The sequence below is a fragment of the Sorex fumeus genome, unplaced genomic scaffold, assembly GCF_029834395.1.
Source record: "Sorex fumeus unplaced genomic scaffold, SorFum_2.1 ptg000110l, whole genome shotgun sequence".
NCBI classification, from domain to species: domain Eukaryota; kingdom Metazoa; phylum Chordata; class Mammalia; order Eulipotyphla; family Soricidae; genus Sorex; species Sorex fumeus.
The window spans coordinates 3,311,760-3,327,829 of NW_026606167.1; the positions used below are offsets into that span (position 1 = coordinate 3,311,760).

At 49.2% G+C, this 16,070-nt stretch overlaps 1 protein-coding gene across 3 annotated transcripts in view; it reads right to left on the minus strand.

Annotated features, from left to right (window-relative positions):
• The window catches only part of CREBBP (CREB binding protein), a 104,818-nt gene that overhangs the window by 71,119 nt on the left and 17,629 nt on the right, over positions 1 to 16,070 (minus strand). For all 3 annotated transcript variants that reach the window (XM_056134973.1, XM_056134972.1, XM_056134970.1), the window contains exon 2: positions 4,672 to 5,381. In XM_056134973.1, the coding sequence (XP_055990948.1) occupies positions 4,672 to 5,381 (710 nt within the window). The remainder of the gene's footprint in view (positions 1 to 4,671; positions 5,382 to 16,070) is intronic.

Sequence of the window (16,070 nt, forward strand, 5' to 3'; positions counted from 1 at the left end):
TAGACCAAGATTAGCATTTGCATATTAGTTGGAGGGGTGGGGGACCTGAATTACCACTTACCTACTCAGTTATTTATTTAAATGCTACTGGGATAACAATAATATGGCAAATTATCTCTGTACTTAGTGTAAAGGAATTATCTAATTCCTGAAACCAAAGGAAATTCTAAAAGAAACAAGGTGTAACAGGAAAAAAAAGAGAAAGGTAAGTACTTAATAATTTTGGGACAAAAAAAAACCTTCCCAACATGATCTGTCATCAAAAAGTTATAAAGGGGGCTGGAACAATAGCACAGTGGGTAGGGCGTTTGCCTTGCACACGGCTGACCCGGGTTCGAATCCCAGCATCCCATATGGTCCCCTGAGCACCGTCAGGAGTAACTCCTGGGTGCAGAGTCAGGAGTAACCCCTGTGCATCGCTGGGTATATGTAACCCAAAAAACAAAACAAAAAAAAAAAGTTATGAAGGGAAAAGGGACAAACTTATTTAAAGAAAAAGTAAAAACATCCATCTGGTATAAATAGAAAATTGTCATACTGCAAATTTTTGTGGCCATATTCCTGATAAAATATGACTTTAGCCAGGGATGTGGCTTCGTAGCAGAGCATTTGTCTTGCATATGTGAGGCCCTGGGTTCAATCTTCACGATGCAAAAAATTAATTAAATAAAATTGCAAACAGGTTTATTAATAAAAAGTGTGAACTTTCATATATGAAAGGACTTAACAAATCTTCACTTTACAAAGAATGTTAAGAATATGAACCAACAAGAAAAAAAGGGCGAAATGCAACACAAAAATGGGTAGAAAATAGGAGTGATGGCAAAATACAAACACTCATGAACTTAGACATTCCCACAGGCATCACATGCGGAGGGTCGAGTTCAAGCCCTGCAGACACGCTCCCGACTCCCTCTCCCCAGCACTACTGGTGTATAAGGGACAATTTGTCAAAGAGAACTACAAGTAAGTACAAAGAGGCTATCAGGGCTGCTGAGAATTTGATGGCCAGGATTCACTCACTGCTGGTAAGGGTGCAATTTTGAAGTTTTTTGCAGAGTCTTTGGCAACATTTATGTTTATTTAAAATACCAGTATCTGGAGGGATGGGTATTTGATCATTGTGTAATTGAAACCCAAGCACAAAAATTTGTAAGTCTACAACTGTACCTCATGATGTCTCACTAAAAAAAAAATAATAATAAAAAATAAAAATAAAATACCAGTATCTTTCAATCCAGAAAGTTTACTTTCAGGAATATCAGATATGGTCACTCAGTACAAAGAAGTATTTACAAAACTGTTCTACAGAAAAAACCTAAATTAGTAGTACAAAATACTCACAGTACCACATACGGTTCCTCAAGCGCTTCCAAGAATGATCCCTGAGCAGAGCCAGAAGTAGCCCCTGAGCACTGTCAGGTATGGCTTAACTTCCCCCCTAAAAGAACTGGACACTGTAAGAGCTGCTCTTTTCTATTTGTATTAAACGGGCTTTTTTTCCTCTTGCATCACACCAGGCGATGCACAGGGATTACTCCTGGCTCTGCACTCAGAAATTAGTCCTGGCGGTGCTCAGGGGACCATACAGGATGCTGGGAATCGAACCCAGGTCGGCCGTGTGCAAGGCAAACGCCCTACCCACTGTACTATTGCTCCAGCCCCTGGGCATTTTCTTTATGATCATTTAAAAAACAAATTTAAGAGGGCCGGGAATGTGGCTCAGTGGTAGAACACTCGTCTGGCATGTGTGAGGGCCTTGGTTCCATCCTTGGCACCGCAAATCAATGAATCAATAGACTCCTTCCCCCGAGTGCATTTTAGAATCTCATTTGTCTCTGCTCCCTTTTTAGAGAATGGCTTTAAACGAGTGTGTCCTCACTCTTGCTAGCTGTTGGTTCTTTCATTCCATTCAAAGGCTACAAACACCTTCCCACATGCTGCTCCACAACACTCACGTGGCTTACTTCCTGCACAGGAGAGCACACCAGGGGCCTTTTGACAGCCAGAACATGGCCCAAGGAAAGCGCGCCAGGTGAAGTGACAGAGGAGTACACACAAGTCCAAACTAAGGAGAAACATTCTGCAACCAAAGCCAACAAGGAAAACAACCAGGTTCTTCAACAAATAAAAGACAAAGGGACAATTTCTTAAAACTGTTAAAACTCCATCTACTAGCTACAGTAACAATTATCCAATTCTAAACCAAACCTGTGGGGCTGGAGGGACAGCACAGCAGGTAGGGCGTTTGCCTTGCATGCGGCCAACATGGCCGACACAGGTTCGATTCCCAGCATCCCATATGGTCCCCCGAGCACCGCCAGGAGTAATTCCTGAGTGCAAGAGCCAGGAGGAACCCCTGAGCATCGCCGGGTGTGACCCAAAAAGCAAAAAAAATAATAAAATAAAATAAAACAAACCTCTACGTTATACTAAGGTGCTTGCCTAGCACATACCTGACCTGGATTCGATCCCCGCATCCCCAAATGTCCCCGAAGCATGCCAGGAGTAATCCCTGAGCACAGCCAGGTATAGCCCCCCCAGAAACAAAAAATAAATTTTTTCAAAGCAACTATAATTACAATCTTGAAACAACTGGTTATTTGGATATCGAATGGGGCATTTGGTAACATGAAATTGCCCATCTGTTTACATGTGAGACTGGCACTACCCTTAGAAAACCAAGTCTATTTTTCCTCCACAACCTCCCCTCCAGTAGTGCTAGTGGAGTGCTCTGCTCAATGCTGGGGGACTGGGGGGCCGGGGGGAACGTGTCAGACCACACCTTCTGCACGCACTGCAGCCCTCTGGACTCTCTCCCTGGCCCCAACTCTACTATCAACAGCTCACCAAGAGTGACCAAGGACCCAAAACCATTTTCATAAACTACTAGGCATCCTATTTGCCTTTTCCACTCTATGTGTAACCAGAATATCGAGTTTTCCAGAGGTTCTGGGTATCTGCTAACACTGCTTCCCACAGTGAACAATACTGCCCTCTGCGGCGCTGGGCTGGTGGGAGGGACAGGCATCTAGTATAGCCTTGGGTGCAGTTGGCTTTCCGTGGGTTTGGTTAAAGGAGTGCATTTCCAGGGAGGCAGTCAGTGTTCTTCCTTTTTTTCCCTGAACAGGGGCAGTAGGCCAAATAATCTCAGGAACATCTAGGATAATGGAACATGAACCTGCTTTTTAAGTCTCTTTTTTTAAATTTTAATCCAATGTGGCAAATATTGACAGATTAAACACTTAAAAGAAATTTCCTTACATTCCCCCCAAACCTTTTTTTTTTTGGAGAAGGGGGCCCTTGGGCCACACACACCAGTTCTCAAGGCTTCCTCCTGGCTCTGTGCTCCAGGATCATTCCTATGTAGTGTTGGGGATTGAACCGGGGTGAGCAGCGTACGAAGCAAGCACTATAACTCCTGAACTCTCTCTCTGGCCTAAGGACGTCAATAATTTAAAAACTGTCAGAAGTTCTAAGACCAAGAGGCTGGAGCTATAGCACAGCGGGTAGGGCAGATGCCTTGCACGCAGTCAACCTGGGTTTGATCCCATATGGTCCCCTGAGCACCGACAGGAGTAATTCCTGAGTGCATGAGCCAGGAATAACCCCTATGCATCGCCGGGTGTGACCCAAAAAGCAAAAAAAAAAAAGTTCTAAGACCAAGAAGTTGGAGAATGCTCGCCTATGTAACTTATGTTTCCCCAGATAAAGAGTTCATTGTAAATGGGGTGCATTAATGAAAGACTAAGTAAGGAACCTCACCCCACAAAACCTGCCTCAGCTGGACATACACATCCCTTTCAGATGTCAGGGAGAACTGAAATGAAGGTCACAATTCCTTCTGATAATTCTGGTAATGTTTCTATGTGGTATCAGTCACTTTTATACTGGCAATTACTACACTCCCATTTGCTAAATTTTGTTTTCACCTTGACATTGTAGGAATACTGTCTTCTCTTTTTAACTTTATTTAGGAGAAACCAAACCCCAAGAACAGTTCCAACTCTTTTTCTGTTCTGGAATCAGCAGTAGCAAATGTCACCTGAAACAGGTGTGCTGGCAGCTTGGTCCCGCGCTGTGAGCGGGGTCAGCTTCCGCCCTTATCCAGCGGCCGCCGACCTATTCTGGCACTTGCCTTCTCCTCGACGCATCCAGTTCCCTCTCTGCAAACCAGCCGCAGGACTCAGGCTGCACAGCCTGCCAGGACACTGGCCCCGAGGTGTGTGAGGCCTTCTTGAGTGCGGGCAGCTGCACGGGGACCCCTCCAACTCTGCCCCCTCAGCCCAGACAGCCAGACGCAGCAGGTACAACAGAGGCCAGCAACCTCTCCTAGATTCCCAGGCCTCTTCCCAGCACGTGCTGGTAATATCCCGCATTCTCCTCAGAGGCCGAAAATGGGCAATGAGACAAAAGGCCTCCACCAAGTAATCAAGGTGCAGTAGCAGTCTATTCCAACAGGGGCTTCTGAGACTTCCCACTCCAAAATCACAGAGATCCATACTGCAGCAACGAGCTCCAGATTCTAAATCAGTTTCTTCCCAGTCTGAGGGGCAGGCGGACAGCCTCAAGAACAGGAATCTACCACATTATCCCAGTTTACGTGACGCTTGGAAGGACAAGTGTTCCCCCCACTTCGTATGAAACATCCACGTAACTAAATTAACTTACCTTGGTCATGCCTCCCGCCTGTGCCGTGTTCAGTCCATGACTGGCTATCTGTGGCGACACTTGTGTCAACGTCTCGGCCAGCACACTGCCCGTGGCCCCCTGCATGGCCGGGGCAGGGTATGGCATCCCAGCCCCCCTTCCTCTGCCGGCAGCCCCCAGAGATCCATTCATGACTTGCGCCTGCCCTTGCGGGGCCTGGTTCATCAAGCTGTGGCCAGAGTTACTGTTGAGGAGGCCGGGGTGCGTCTGGTTGAAGTTAGCGTTCATGCAGATGCCAGGGCCGGGCTGCGCCGTGGCAGGGCTGCTGCTCACCAGCCCCACCTGCTTTTGTGCTTGCGGATTCAGTGCTTGGGAAGCAGGGGGAGTGGGCCCAGAGGTGCTGGCTGCCTGCTTGGGCAGGCTGGGCGCGGAAGCATCTCCCTGGCTCAGAGGGCTCTTGCCCATGGCACCCAGGCTGGCCATACTCGCACTGTTCGGCTGCCCCGGAGCTGGACCGCCCAGGCCTTGCTGCGCCGGGCTGCCGGCGCTCACATTTCCGATTCCCGGGTTGATGCTTGAGCCGCTGCTTCCACGCAGAAGCTCCGACAGTTGTTTATGTTTGGAAGCAGCGTCTGGAACAAGGTTCGCATTGTTTATAAGGCCCAAGTCTCCTCCGTTGGGGATCAGCTCGTCGGGAAGATCATTCTCCAAGTCAAACAATGTTCCATAATCTAGAAGGCAAACGGAAATGGAGATGAGAAACTAAGCACACAATAACTCTAACCTGCTACTACGTTGCGAGATCTTAACCTAAAGGGGCACGGACACCCACTAGACATAGAACACGTCGTCTCGTGAGTTAGGTCCAAGGGACTTCTAAGCCCACTCGGCAAAATACAACTGGAGTAATTTTCAAAGTCTAAAGGAAAAAGAATTAAAGACATCAGACCAAAACTAAGCCAACTAGATTTTATCCTTTATCCTAAAACAGTAATTAAAAGGTGTTGTGAGTGACAATGCAGACGGATAAGCAATAAGAAGCTATAAATCCACAGAGCTGGGCCGGGGAGACACGCTCCGTGGAGCTCAGGGGCTGCGTACAGGAACCCCGGGATCGATGCTGGCATCGCAGGTGGTCTCCGAACACCCCCAAGAGCAACCTCTAGCACCACACTGAGAAGCATTTCTGAGCACTGCTGGGCATGGGCTCCAAACACACAAAAATCACAGAATTATAGTGTGAAGACGCTTTAAAAACGTTATAGACATACAAGCAAGAAAGGCAGTTTAGCAGGCAGGGAGCCTGAGCTGAGCCTGCCAGGTGTGATTCCTGAGCGCAGAGCCAGGAGTAGCCCATCAGCATCCCCGAGGTAGCCCAGAAACAAAACAAACAAATGAATGTTATGTGTACAGGGTTCGAAAGACAGCAGAGCAGACAGGGTGCTTGCCTTGCACACAGCCAACCTCGTCCCATATGGCGCCGTGAACCCCCCACCAGGAGTGACCTCTGAGTACAGAGCCAGGGTAAGCTCTGACCATAGCTGGGTACGACACCCCCTCCCCTCCCCCCAAAGAGAATGGCACATATACCAAAAAAACTAATTAGGCATCTGGTTAGAGGAAAAGTAACTCAGAAATCCAAATTAAAGCCCAGCCTTAAGTGATTACATATTTACAAGGTAGCACTGTCCTCCTGTTGTTCATCCATTTGCTCGAGTGGGCACCAGTAACGTCTCCATTGTGAGACTTGTTGTTACTGTTTTTGGCATATCGAATACGCCACAGGGAGCTTGCAGGGCTCTGCCGAGTGGGTGGGATACTCTTGGTAGCTTGCTGGCCTCTCTAAGAGGGGTGGAGGAATTGAACCTGGGTCGGCCACGTACAAGGCAAACGCCCTACCAGCTGTGCTATCACTCCAGCGCATTTATAAGGTAAATCTTAAAAAAAAAAAAAAAAACATGAAACTGTAGAAAATAATCACATATAGATACTAAAAAGAATTAAAAGAAAATAGGGCTTGAAAACACTTTGTATCACATGAAAGAAATCAGACAGCCAGACTGAGTAGCATGCAGACTCACAGATAGAAGGAAACCACTGACTTAAACAGAAAATTCTGACAGAAGCTAAAACAGTAGACAAGAGTAGATCACTTTTTCTGGTAAACAAGTATGACAATGAGTGCAACTTCTTTTTTGAGTCCTTTTCAGAGGAACAACAGTGCTCCAACAGGCGATCCATCCCCTCAATTTATGCATACAGGTGCGAACAAGATAATGCAGAGAGACAAACACCCAAGTATCATACAAGATTTAAGAAATGGAAACAGGGCCCCAGAAATCATTCAAAGGACTAGAGCACAGGCTTCACATGGAGGCACTTCCCTGAGTAGTTCCTGGAGCAATCCCCGAGTACCACACTGTGCTGGAAGTGGTCCTCAAAAGCACCAGTGTGGGCCACCAGAGAACAAGCAAAAACAGCCAAACCGAAAGTGCAAACAGGGCTGGGGAGTTAGCTCAAGGGGCTAGTTGGTGCCCACGTAATGCATGTGGAGGCCTGGTAGGACCCTCTCTAACAGTGACCCTCAACAACGCGCCGAAAAGTACTGTTGGTATGCTCACCCTGCAAAAGAAGAAGAAAAGGGAAAGTATAAACAGTGCCCTGAGGAGCTCAGTCCAGTGGTCAGAGGTTCTAAGATCAGAATCCCAGCTCAGGGGCTGGAGAAATAGCACAGCGGGGAGGGCGTTTGCCTTGCACGCGGCCGACCCGGGTTCGATTCCCAGCATCCCATATGGTCCCCTGAGCACTGCCAGGAGTAATTCCTGAGTGCAGAGCCAGGAGTAACAAAACCAGAATCCCAGCTCAGCTATCTTCATGAAATGAACCAGACTTTCTCAGCATCAGTCTCCCCTTGAAACCAGCAAGGGAGGAAGGAGGAGCTAGTCACAGGGACGGTAACAGTCACAGGGCACAGGGCGGCCTGGGTTTTGATGCCGGGAGCCGGTTCTGAGCTCAGAGTCAGTAGCAACCCGAGCTCTGTCAAGTGCGGCCCAAATACTAAACCATAAGCAAAATGAATTAAATATGACATACTACACGTAGGAATAAAGTGCCCGGGTAAGTGCTCAGTATCAGCTATTCTTACTTTTATTCAACAATAAGGCTTACTAAAATGCCGTATAAGGATACCAGCATGTCCTACTAAAATGGAAGACTGCAGAAAGGTAGGAAAATATATGCTATGTAAAAAATACAAATGAGGGGCTGGAGTGATAGCACAGCAGGTAAGGCGTTTGCCTTGCACGCGGCTGACCCGGGTTTGATTCCCAGGATCCCACATGGTTCCCCGAGCACTACCAGGAGTGATTCCTGAGTGCATGGGCCAGAAGTAACCCTTGTGCATTGCCAGGTGTTTAAATTTAAAAAATTAAAAAATTAAAAGTATATAGAAAATTGCACTGAAGTAAGGGTAGAACGAAAGCACCCACACACTGCAGGGGTTTAAAGGTAAAGCCCTCAGGTGGGGAGAGAGGCCAGCTGGTAGTACACAGGCCTCACGTGTGCCTGGCCCAGGTCTGACCCAACACATGGTGTCTCAGCATCCTTCGGGAGATCCCCTTACCGCCCCACCAGGACAAGCACACGCAAAGGAAAGGGTTCCAGAGAAAGCAGCTGGTGGGCACAGTCACTCTTCCTCCCACCACCACTTTTAAGAAACTCAAAACTCTTCTGCCCTTTGCTAGCCCAACGCCCGCACCCAGCTGCTGGTGAACGAATTCCCGAGGGCAGGCAGCTGGAGCATGTCTTCCTCCTTCCCTTCCCTGGGAGCAAGGACAAACAGGATCCCAAGTACCATCTCCCCCCCCCCCCCCTTCCTTCCTTGCTAGTTCTTGGGCCACACCTGGCGGTGCTCAGGGCTTACTCCTGGCTCTGCATTCAGAGATCACTCCTGGCAGAGTTCGGGGGATTCAGGGGACCATATAGGTGCAGGGGACCAAACCCAGGTTGGTCATGTGCAAGGCAAGCACCCTCCTTGCTGTTCTAGCACTCTCTGCCCCTGCTCCCTGTTTTGCTGGGGTGGGGAAGGACGCCCAGCAGTGCTCAGGGCTTACTCCTGGCTCGGTACTCAGGGAGCACCAAATGGGGTTCCGGGGATCAAACCCGGGTCAGTCACATGCAAGGTAAGTGCCCTCCTTACTGTACTTCCTCCAGTCCCCACCCTCGCCTTCCTTTCTCCCTTCTGTCGGAAAACCCTCTCAGCTAAGGAAATCGTAGGTGAGTTAGCAGAAAGTCCTGAAATGTTTCCTCCCCAAATGGAAGAAGGCTTAGAAAGATGTAAGGCAGACTTAGACGCCTTGTCTCTGAAGTCTGTCCTGGGCTGAGCTGGAGCAAAAACAAAAACACGACTTCCTGAAGTCACACTGCACTTCCCAACCCATCAGGCTTCTCAATTAAGTGAGAAAAGGCACTTGCTGTCACTTAAACCTAAGGCTGCCAAATTTATTTGGCTAACCGTACCCTAAGAAAAAACATCACTTAGACTATCCCAAAATCTACCTCCAAACAAAGTCGACCTCCCTGCAACTGCACCCCGGGCTGCGACCATCCCCTTGGAGTCTTCAAATGCGCCATCCCTATTAACCACTTTGAGAGGCTCTGAGTGAAAGTTACAGTTAAATGTAGCATCAAGACATCTTGATCTCTAGTGTAGGTTCAGGTGGAGGCCAACAGGATGTGGTTCCTCCAGCTTCTCACCTTCTTGCCTTCTCTGCCCTGCACCTCCGGTACCCTCTCCCCTTCAGGGCAGCACAATGAGCCATGGCAGAGTTTCTCCCTGCTTGGACCCACCCACCCACCCCAAATTACCACAAAGACTAACAAAGTGACTGTGGGGGGGTGGGGGGGATTGAGAAACTGACAGACTGGGATTGGGCCCGACCACACCTGATAGTGCTCAGAGCTATTCACAAGTCTGTACTTGTGCTCACTCCAGGATGTGCTGGAAGACCATGGAAACTGGGCCCCTTCCCGCCCTCCCCCCACATACACACAAGCAAGCAGGTGCTATCTCCCAGCATGCAGCTAAGCTTTATGGCCCCTGCAGAACTGACCAGTTCCCCTCCTTTCGGCTCCAAAGTCCTCTGTTCAAACAGCTGCCTCAGAAACCATGTCTGATACAAACCCATCTCTTCCTATATGCCTGACCACAGATCAGTATTACTTACATGCAAGCACATGTATACACGTACACACACACACACACACACACACACACACACTCTGACTGCTTTGGCTGAACCTTCACCAGTTGGAACAGTAAGAGTCTTCTACCTACTTAAGTTTGTGTGTCCCCAATTATGACACTTAGGAAACAACACTGATACAATATTTTACATACTAATTGTCCTTACCCAAATTCTGCCAGTTGTCCCAGTCATTTTGGGGGACACACCTGGCAATGCTTAGGGGTTACCCCTGGCTGTGCGCTCGGGGATCACTCCTGGTGGGCTCAGGGGACCATATGGAACGCTGGGGATTGAAACCGGGTCTGCCACGTGCCAGGCAAGTGCCACACCACTCTACTATTGCTCCAGCCCTAACCCAGTCATTTTCTTTACCACATTCACTCTCTTAAAGTCCAATCAGGATCTCAGTGCACTGAGCTGTCATGTCCCAGTCTTCTTTGGTCTAGAGAGGTTCTCAGACTTCCCCAACTCTGAAGAGTCAGTTGTCCTGTGGAATGTCCTAAAGCGGGGGTGACTTCCCCCTGGATACAGAGCTCGCAATTCTGAAGAGACACCAGGAACCAAGCCTGGACACAGCACACACTCTGAAAGAAACCCACTGAGAAGGGCTACCGCTGGCAGGTCACTGGCTTCGGCAGCTCCAGCGGGCTTTATGGGACCCCCGCCATGGGACCCTGCTATGTGCTGTCCTTAACCTAAAGATTCAGGGACATCTCCAGGCCCAACAGGCACATAAAATAACCTCAAAACCTAATACTACTTCAGCACAATGATGTCTCGCTGCCTTAGGCTTTGCCCTTTGCGGAGGGCAATTTTGTTCTGGGTCACTGCTCCTATGAAATGCCATCTAGATCAGAGACTGGAAACCACTGCGCAGAGACGGGGATTCCTCCCTCTCAGCCCTGGGCGGGATGAAGCAGCACAGCACTGTGCAGTGACCGGATGGGGCGAGGACGAGGGGCCTGCATTTCTCCAGGTGAGGCCCTTTCCCTTCCGGGAAAATCCGACAGCTCAGTGCAGGGTCCCAGGTCTGAGGAGGAACTGGTGTGGAAACGGAAAAAGAAGCCCAAGTGGAACACAGGATTCCAATCCAGACTGAGCCGGGAGCTCCCCTGAAGACAGGACTGGCTAGAGCGGCATTTCTCAAGATGGACATGTCCCCCTGGAGCCCCCGGATGACCTGAGGGGGCCACACAGGTTGAAAAACTCCCATATATGGGAGCCACTGAAGGAAATTGGGGCTGGGGGACAGAAAGAAAACGAGACGGGAAGGGGCCCCGGTAGGGAAAGAGCTGCACACCACTGCCCTAGGCGCACAATGAGAGATGGAAGGAGCCCTTATTCTACTCATCTGCACAAAGACTGGACTTGGAAAACTTTTTGGTTTTGGTTTTGGTTTTTGGGTCACACCCGGCTGTAGAGCTGGCTCTGCTGGCCGTTCTGGGAAACCATATGGGGTGCTGAGGATCGAAGCCAGGTCAGCCGCATGCAAGGCAAGAGCCCTGCCTGCGGTACTATCTCTCCCACCCCTACTCTGAAACGTTTTACCTTGAAAAATGTACCTGCCAGGGACTGGAGTGATAGCACAGCAGGTAGGGCGTTTGCTTTGCACGTGGCCGACCCGGGTTCGATTCCCAGCATCCCATATGGTCCTCTGAGCACCGCCAGGAGTAATTCCTGAGTGCAGAACCAGGAGTAACCCCTGAGCATCGCCGGATGTGACCCAAAAAGCCAAAAGGAAAAAAAAAAGAAAAAAGAAAGATGTACTTGCCAGAAAGCTACTGCTAGAGGGTCAGGAGGCACCCAGCAGTGCTGAGGGCTACTCCCGGCTCATGGCTTGGCAGCAGTAAGGCTGAACTCCCTAACGCAGGCCGTGAGCCATCTCCCAGCCCCTGACATGGCTTGTTCCATTCTAGTCCAATGCACACACAACTTTCCCGTTATGGTGTAGGCAATTTTCTTCTTCTTTTTTTATAGGCTGGCCACATTTTACACACCTTAATCTTTTTTTTTTTTTTTGCCTTGTCCCGTTTCAGTCTGAACACATCTCCAAGCCGTCTGCAAGCAGGCAACAGTGATGAACTTTATTTCTGTCCTTGCCTACCAGTCCAAGCGTACGCAAACCCGTGTAACTCCATGACATGGAGTTCATGGAAGGCACATCTGTGGTCCATCGTTTTCTCACCATTCACTGTGTTTGCATCTCAGTCTCGGTTAAGAACACGACAGAATAAAGGCGAGGCAGGATATTGCAACAATACAGCTACCCTTTCTACACAGGGTGTCCCAACACTCTGGCTTGAGCAACACCAATCTGAACCATCACAAGTCCCGGAGACCAAGGGCTCCCACTTCCAACCCTCAGGTACGTGCCTTCTCTCTGCCAGGTCACTAGGGGACCCACGAGTCAAAAGCTAAGACTCGTCAAGTCTCATGGGGAGGTTTCTTTCCAGAGACTGCAACCCGCTACACAGCCACTTACTCTGGCACACACCAATCACCAATTCTCTCTTTCTCAGGGCTTCCTGACCACCAAGCCGGAGCACGTCCCTTTCGCTGTGTTGACCTGAGCAAACAAGCACCCCACTTTCCACGTTGTCACACCCCCAGACAGCCGGACTACTGCAGCGATCTGGGGAGGGTAAAGTCACAGCTACACACAGCCACCAAGCAGCCACAGAGATTTCCCTTCCAGAACACTTCAGTCGCTTGATCAGGGCGACCAGCATATACTGGAAATCAGTACTTCACCTGAGACATGGAATAAATGATCAGATACAATGAGAAAAAAAGCATTTTACTTTACAGGACCAAGTTCTGGATAAGTAACCAAATAAATCTGCCCACCCCGGAACATCTAAAATACCATTTTACCTGAAAAAGAGTTTGGAAAGCTCTGGCTAAACAACCTATCCACACAAAACACACCTTTTCTCAAGTCTGTCCCATGTTTTTCTCCTCTGCATGGCAGCTGGGTCCCAGCAAGCACAACCCGGCAGTTGACGCCTCCTGCTCTCCACGGGCCGGGGCGATGGCCTCTGTCCTCCCCAGACCTGAGCAGGCCTCTACCATCGCAGGCTCAAGCTCCCGCCGCACTATGCAAAGCGGTACCTCTGCGTGGCATCCTTCCGTCTGCGCACAGAGCCTGTCTGTCTGCCCTGGCAAACGATGCTGCAGACCTAGGGGGCTGCAATATACCTGCATGGGGCAGGAATGAGGGGACCCCAGAGAGCGCCCCAGCTCCAGAGGGGACAGTGTGCTCCAGCCCAAAGACTCAGAAGTATTCTCATCCTTACCCTCTTAGAACAGAAACAAAGTGACCCAGATTCAACAACGAGTTCTCTCCAAAGGTTACATTGTTCTCCTGGCCTTCCCCCTTTTACCCTGACCAGGTCCCCCAGTGTGTTTCTCTCCCTGTACCCGAGTGTCCCGGTCCAGGACCACCCACCCTCCGGTTGAGGCAAACGTGAAATAGCCCACTGATGCACCGGAAGTGGTGATGCTAGAAGTTGACTAGCCAGATTTTGGAACCTGGCTCTGGGCTCATGCGTGGAAATTCCTCCCGCTGCCATGATGCCTGAGCTTCCCACTCGCCCTTCCCTCCACAGTCCCCACTCCTGGGAAAAACGTAGGCATCATTCTCCAAAGGTTCCCCATAGTTTAGATTTTCCTTGGTATTATTTGTACTATAAGACTATAAATATTTCTTTTATACATTTTCCGAAAGCTAATAAACTATTTTCACCAACTCTAGAAACACTTACAAAAGAAACTCCAGGAGGGAGAGATGTGAGGTCCAGAACCTCATGGTCCCCAGCACTGCACCAGGTATGGCCCCACTCCCCCAAAATTTTTTTTAAATTCCCTAGTCACGACCAGATACAGGGTTCAGAAAGTGCATAGAGTAAGTGCATGCTTTGCAGGAGGCCTGGGTTCAAGCCCTGGCACAACTTTAAAGAATGAAAAAGAAAAGCACAATTTGATTAGTACTTACGCCTTCACAAAAAATTTTGTGTAAAATTTCAGGGTCAAAAGTATCTAACCTTTATCTTCTCTTTGCAATGATTATTAAGAAAGGAAGCAAATTCCTCACAGACTCTCGGGTAATCCAACATTCTTTTATGGAGATACACTGGGGTAGAAAAACAAAGTTTCAGTTCACTCTGGAGCAGAAAGCCCTGTTCCTCCCTTGGCATCACTGTCAAGAGTCAAAGAGGGCAGCTCTGCCAGCGCACCACCTCCCCTCCTCCCCTCAGGCCCCCCTTTGGGAGCAAGACCCTTTAGCTCGAGGCAGAGACCAGCACATCTGAGCCACGAACAAGAGTCTTGACCCCGGGAGATGATGGTCTCATCCAGGAAGATAGGCCAAGGACACCAAACACAAACCGTTAACACAGGTGGGTCTGGTCAGGGAACCAAGGAGTGAACAGGAACAGGAAGCCCATGTCAGAAGCAAAGGAAAGCAGGGCACTGAGGAAAAGTCACGACAAACGGGGAGCGGGCAACGGGGTCAAGCCAAGGAAAAGCAAAAGGCTGGGTTTTGGTGGGAGAGTTTCAATGAAAGGATTCCCTCAGGCAGGATTCTCTTCGGGGTGTAGGAACTTGACCCCACAGATGCGCCCTTGCCACAGCCCCACTCAAGATAGGCAAGACCGGGAAGGATCATCTGGTTTGAGCCCAGTACGTGGCCTTCTGGGCATCAGTAGGGATGTGACCCGGGCCCCCCAGACCCACATTCTCAGGCCTGAGCACCGGACCATTGTCCTGGCTGTCCAAGGAACACTGGGTTCCCTGAGCATGTGTTAGGTGGCATCACCCCAAAAAACAAAACTGATCTGACAAAAAACTTGATCCTCTAGTAGTATAATTACAGGAGTCGTTTACAAGAGATGTGGTGAGAAGTGTTAAGACAATTCAGTTTTATAAACCCAGATTTGCAGCTAATTTATGAGACAAATTTTCATGTTACCAAGGAATCTATCCAGTGATACTTTTCTAAATGCAAACCTGTCTTGTAAGTGCAGTAAAGACACCAAGGACCACAGTCCGGAGTGTGAAGAAGGAAAGCAAGCTATCCGTATTAGATGAAGAGCAAATTCTTTCACACGCTTATACATGTGACTCCAGGCTGACTCCTGGCGGTGCTCGGGGTACGCCTATGCAGTGCCAGGGATCAAACTGGGCTCGCCATGCAGGGCCAAGAAGCCTACCCTATACACCTCTTTAGCCCCTGGATGGAATGAACTGCAACCAAACAGTACCTGACAAACTGCAGCAGGCATCAGAGGGCAAAGATTTGATTTGTAAGAAGCACTTCCTAACTCTTTAAGAGCAAGTGTGTCTTTCGCATTCCCAAACACACTTCAAGGCTACTTTCATCAGGCCTTAAGAAACCTTGCTGCACTGGGTAGGGCAAACCTAGTTTCGCTCCCCCGCACGCTTTATGGTCCCCCTCAACCCCACCAGGAGTGAAGTCAGGAAGAAGTCCTGTGCAGTGCAGGTGTGATAAAAAGCAATCCCACTGCAACGGGTGTCTGCTACTGACCCTCCACCTCGAGAATCCCAGTGGCAGACAGCACTGGTCCTGAAGAACCAGGAGCGAGCCCCGACTCTGGCGGGACACAAAAAACGAAACCAACAAACAAAAAGAAAGGGGCTATCAAGGCAAAGAAAGACTGGAGAGGAACTGAGCACTGTCGGTGTGACCCCAGAACAAAGAGGAAAAGAAAGAAACGAAGACGCCGTGAGTTCCTATTATTCATTTTTTGGTACTGGGACTGAACCCCGGATCTCACGCATACAAAGAATGAGCTTTTACCACTGAGTCACAACCTCTGCTCACCAAACCACACGCTATATTATTTTAGCTATACAACATTCTAGAGAAGGCAAAATGATTAGTGTGTCCCTGTAACTGGTGGCTAGGTATGAAGAGGCAGAGATGGGGGGGGGGGGGCTTAGAGAATGGAAATACTGTGTTAGAATGGCACGTTACACCTGTGCCCAGGAGCTAACACGAACGCTAAGGTTAGACTTGGAGAGATGATGATGTAACCTGTAAGTCTATCAGTGGTCACGAACGTCCCACTCGGGGAGGGCAGTGGACAGTGGGAGAAAGTGAGTGTGAGGAGGCTGAGGGGAAATAGGGAATCTAGCACCTTCTGTTCAGTTGCA